The sequence below is a fragment of the Portunus trituberculatus genome, chromosome 1, assembly GCF_017591435.1.
Source record: "Portunus trituberculatus isolate SZX2019 chromosome 1, ASM1759143v1, whole genome shotgun sequence".
Lineage (NCBI taxonomy): Eukaryota > Metazoa > Arthropoda > Malacostraca > Decapoda > Portunidae > Portunus > Portunus trituberculatus.
In genome coordinates this window covers 4757748-4762747 of record NC_059255.1, presented here as the reverse complement: position 1 = coordinate 4762747, position 5000 = coordinate 4757748, and the positions used below count along the sequence as shown (strand labels likewise).

General features: G+C 51.6%; 1 protein-coding gene across 1 annotated transcript in view; it reads right to left on the bottom strand.

Annotated features, from left to right (window-relative positions):
• The window catches only part of LOC123513313 (AT-rich interactive domain-containing protein 1B-like), a 5897-nt gene that overhangs the window by 594 nt on the left and 303 nt on the right, over positions 1-5000 (bottom strand). Inside the window, exons 1-4 of the mRNA XM_045270460.1 lie at positions 4897-5000; positions 3060-3197; positions 1184-1590; positions 1-1076 (exon numbers count right to left, since the gene is read on the bottom strand). The exon at positions 1-1076 is cut by the window's left edge and continues 594 nt beyond it; the exon at positions 4897-5000 is cut by the window's right edge and continues 303 nt beyond it. Coding sequence (XP_045126395.1) covers positions 14-1076; positions 1184-1590; positions 3060-3197; positions 4897-5000 — 1712 coding nt within the window. The 3' untranslated portion in view covers positions 1-13. The remainder of the gene's footprint in view (positions 1077-1183; positions 1591-3059; positions 3198-4896) is intronic.

Genomic DNA, 5000 nt, shown 5'->3' with positions numbered 1-5000 from the left:
GGCGCGGCGTCCCTCACGCGTCCATGACCTGCACGGTGGCGTAGGCACTGAAGGTGACGCGGCGCGGTGGCGGTGACCCGTCAGGGCGCCGCCCCCTCTTGATGACTGGTCGCAGGCTGCCCCCCTCGCCGCCCGCCGCCGCCACGCCTCCCGTGGACAGCGAGCGGCGGTGTCCTGAGGCCGCGGCGCCCCCCGCGGTGTTCGGCGCAGTGGTGGTGGGTGCGCCGAACACCGCGCCGGACAGGTCCCTGATCTTCTGCGTGAGGCTGAAGGCGGTGAGGGGCGCTAGGGGGTGGAGGGGCATGGCGGCGCGGCGCGCTGGGCTCTTGGAGCGTGCCCTGCGCCGCGCCTCGGGGTTGGGGACATGCACGTCGCGGGGCCTGGGGGCGTGGTACTCGTGCGGGCGGCGCTGCAGCAGGGCGTGGTGTAGCAGGCTGTCCTTGGGGTACAGGGCGCGGGCGTGCTCGGCGCCGCTCTTGGTGGGCACCAGCAGTACGCCGGGCAGGTGAGGGTGGCGGCGTGGCGGCGGCGGTGGCGGCGCGGGTGCGCGGCCCTTGCTGTGACTGCGAGGGGCACGGGCGCGTGACGGCCGCTCCGGGGCCTGCAGGACTGGGCTGTGGGGCACGGGGGCACCCTCGTGGGCATCGCGACGGCTGCGGCCCCGCGCCTCCTGTGGGCGCGGCAGCAGGCTGGGATGCTCACGTTGTCGCATCCTGCCCACCTCGCCGCCCACGCCACCCATCACCTCGCGCCCACCAGCAGGCCCCAGGCTGCCTCCTAGGCTGGCACCCAGACTCACCCCCATGCCGCCGCCCATGCCGGCCCCCAGGCTGGGCGGGCCGCTGGGGATCTCTATCTGCGTGACGCCGTTGTGCAGGTGGTGCACGCCCGCGCCCACGCACACACTGGTGCCCCCCACGCCCCAGGCCGGCGCGGCGCCCAGGCCCTGCCCGACAGGGATCACCTGCACGCCCGCGCCGCACTCCGCCGCCCGCACTGCACAGCCGCGTCCTGACCCGCGCCCAACATCGCCCTCGCCGCGCCGCCGACTGTTGCGGTAACGACTCAGCCTGTACCTGCAACAACACCGAGGGGAGGGTTAGTGAGGGGCTCTCTCTCTCTCTCTCTCTCTGTCTGTCTGTCTGTCTGTGTCTGTGTGTGTGTGTGTCAGCGCGGCACTCACCTGCTGCTGGCGTCCCTGTAGTGGGCGTAGAGTGCCCGGGCGGCCTCGGGGGTGGGGCACTGGAACACGTGGGCGCTCACCTGCGCGCTGCCCGCCGCCCGCGCCGCTACCACCAGCACGCGCGGCCACGCCCCCGACACGTGGCAGAAGAGGATGTCGCTCACCTGGATGTCCACGCCGCCCCCACCACCACCACCACCACCATTGGGACCACGCTGCTGGGGAAGGTGGTGGTGGTGGTGGTGGGGGGGTCTAGGGGAGTCATCCTCACTCTCCGCCCCGCTGCTGCTGTTGGAGGAGGAGGAGGAGGAGAGGGAGGAGGAGGAGGAGTCTGTGGAGATCTTCTTGGTCCTCGTGCCGTCATCATTAATCAGCTGGTCCAGTCTCAGCACGTGGTCACTGATTACCTGAAAGAAAACGGGCTCTTTTCAGGGGTCTTTTCAGGGGTCTTTTCAAGGGTCTTTTCAAGGGTCTTTTCAGGGGTCTTTTCAGGGGTCTTTTCAAGGGGTCTTTTCAAGGGTCTTTTCAGGGGTCTTTTCAGGGTCTTTTTCAAGGGTCTTTTCAAGGGTCTTTTCAGGGGCTTTTTCAGGGGTCTTTTCAAGGGGTCTTTTGAGGGGTCTTTTACAGGGGTGTCTTTTCAGGGGTCTTTTCAGGTGGGTCTTTTTCAAGGGGTCTTTTTCAGGGTCTTTTTCAAGGGGTCTTTTTCAAGGGGTCTTTTCAGGGGGTCTTTTTCAGGGGTCTTTTCAAGGGTCTTTTCAAGGGTCTTTTCAGGGGGCTTTTCAGGGGTCTTTTCAAGGGGTCTTTTTGAGGGGTCTTTTACAGGGCGGGTGTCTTTTCAGGGGTCTTTTCAGGTGGGTCTTTTTCAAGGGGTCTTTTCAAGGGTCTTTTAAGAGGGTCTTTTCAGGGATCTTTTACAGGGGTGGGGTGTCTTTTCAGGGGTCTTTTCAAGGAAGGTCTTTTTCAGGGATCTTTTTAGGGGTCTTTTTCAGGGGTCTTTTCAGGGGTCTTTTTAGGGGTCTTTTCAGGGGTCTTTTTAGGGATCTTTACAGGGGTCTTTTTCAAGGGTCTTTTTAGGGGTCTTTTTCAGGGGTCTTTTACAGGGGTCTTTTTCAAGGGTCTTTTCAGGGTCTTTTTAGGGGTCTTTTTCAGGGGCCTTTTTAGGGGTCTTTACAGGGGTCTTTTCAAGGGTCTTTTCAGGGGTCTTTTTAGGGGTCTTTTGGGGGTCTTTTACAGGGGGGGTCTTTTTCAGGGTGTCTTTTCAGGGTCTTTTAAGGGTCTTTTCAGGGGTCTTTTTAGGGGTCTTTTACAGGGGTCTTTTCAAGGGTCTTTTAGGGGTCTTTTACAGGGGTCTTTTCAGAGGGTCTTTTTAGGGGTCTTTTCAGGGGTCTTTTCAGGGTCTTTTCAGGGGTCTTTTAGGGGTCTTTTACAGGGGTCTTTTCAGGGGTCTTTTTAATGGATTGTATTTTTAGGGATATCAAGATTTTTTTTCTCCTCCTCCTCCTCCTCCTCCTCCTCCTCTTCCTCCTCCTCCTCCTTTCCTCGTCCTTGTCCTCATTTTCTTTTTTTTTCTCTTTTCTACCTTTTTTTTGTCATATCACCAGTATTTTCTCTTCTTCCTCTTCCTCCTCCTCCTCCTTCTTCCTCTTCTTCCTCTGATCTTCCTTCTCCTCTTTTTCCATCATAAACCTTTTAAAAAATTGTCTAACCCTTTAAAAACACAATCTGGCTCTTTAAAAACTCACCAAATCCTTTTAAAACTAATCTAACTCTTTAAGAACCCGCCGAACCCTTTACAAACTACCCTAATCCTTTAAAAACACAATCCAATCCTTTTTAACAGCATCCGATCCTCTTTAACAGCATCCGATTCCATTACCTTGACGTCTTGGCGGCAGCAGGGGTCCTCACACGCGCTGCCTGAGGATTCTGTGTCGGATTCGAACCCCTCGTCCTTCCTCACTGGGTTTAGGCGAAGCTGTTCCTCATCACATACTAGTAGGTACCGCTCGCTTCCCTACATATAGACATACAGACACGTGGTAGTGGTGGTGGTAGTAGTGGTAGTGGTGGTAGTGGTGGTAGTGGTGGTTTATATTTTTAAGGGTGTTTTTGTGGTTCTAGTGACAGATTAACAACATTTCTGCATTATTAATAAGTGACGTGGGTTTTTAAGGGTGTTTTTGTGGTTCTAGTGACAGATTAACAACATTTCTGCATTATTAACAGGAGAAACAATAAGTGACGTGGGTTTTTAAGGGTGTTTTTGTAGTTCTAGTGGCAGATTAACAACATTTCTGCATTATTAACAGGAGAAACAATAAGTGACGTGGGTTTTTAAGGGTGTTTTTGTGGTTCTAGTGACAGATTAACAACATTTCTGCATTATTAACAGGAGAAGACAATAAGTGACGTGGGTTTTTAAGGGTGTTTTTGTGGTTCTAGTGACAGATTAACAACATTTCTGCATTATTAATAAGTGACGTGGGTTTTTAAGGGTGTTTTTGTGGTTCTAGTGACAGATTAACAACATTTCTGCATTATTAATAAGTGACGTGGGTTTTTAAGGGTGTTTCTGTGGTTCTAGTGACAGATTAACAACATTTCTGCATTATTAGCAGGAGAAACAATAAGTGACGTGGGTTTTAAGGGTGTTTTGTGGTTCTAGTGACAGATTAACAACATTTCTGCATTATTAACAGGAGAAACAATAAGTGACGTGGGTTTTTAAGGGTGTTTTTGTGGTTCTAGTGACAGATTAACAACATTTCTGCATTATTAACAGGAGAAACAATAAGTGACGTGGGTTTTAAGGGTGTTTTGTGGTTCTAGTGACAGATTAACAACATTTCTGCATTATTAACAGGAGAAACAATAAGTGACGTGGGTTTTAAGGGTGTTTTGTGGTTCTAGTGACAGATTAACAACATTTCTGCATTATTAACAGGAGAAACAATAAGTGACGTGGGTTTTTAAGGGTGTTTTTGTGGTTCTAGTGACAGATTAACAACATTTCTACGTAATTAACAGGAGAAACAGTCTTGGGAACCTTGCTCGTCGTCTCTGTGGCCTTGGAAAATAGTTGAGGTGAGAGACGAAAGCGTTAATTATGATGCCACTAAGAATGAGATGACTGATACAAATCTCTCGATACAATTTACATTTCATTTCATTTTTTTTATGTGATATGAGAAAAAATAGTTATGGGGGTATATTTGGGTTTCAGAGAGAGAGAGAGAGAGAGAGAGAGAGAGAGAGAGAGAGAGAGAGAGAGAGAGAGAGAGAGAGAGAGAAAGGCGAGCAAGGTCATTGGCTAAAAATCTTGACCCTCCCTGTGTCTGTGTGTGTGTGTGTGTGTGTGTGTGTGTGTGTGTGTGTGTGTGTGTGTGTGAAAGAGTACGAATATAGGGTATCACAATCTCTCTCTCTCTCTCTCTCTCTCTCTCTCTCTCTCTCTCTCTCTCTCTCTCTCTCTCTCTCTCTCTCTCTCTCTCAAAAATCAATAACTGACATTTCTCTTAAAACAAATGATAATCTCTCTCTCTCTCTCTCTCTCTCTCTCTCTCTCTCTCTCTCTCTCTCTCTCTCTCTCTCTCTCTCTCTCTCTTCCTCCTTCTTTCTCTCTCATTCTCTCGTCATTTCTCTCTCTACCCTTCCTATCATCTCTCTCTCTCTCTCTCTCTCTCTCTCTCTCTCTCTCTCTCTCTCTCTCTCTCCTTCCCTATGCATCGAGGCAGGCTGTTAAAATTGGTAAAACTGCTCAAATTTTCCGTTTTCTCTTCTCTCTCGAGGTGGAGGTGGTGGAGGTGGTGGTGGAGGG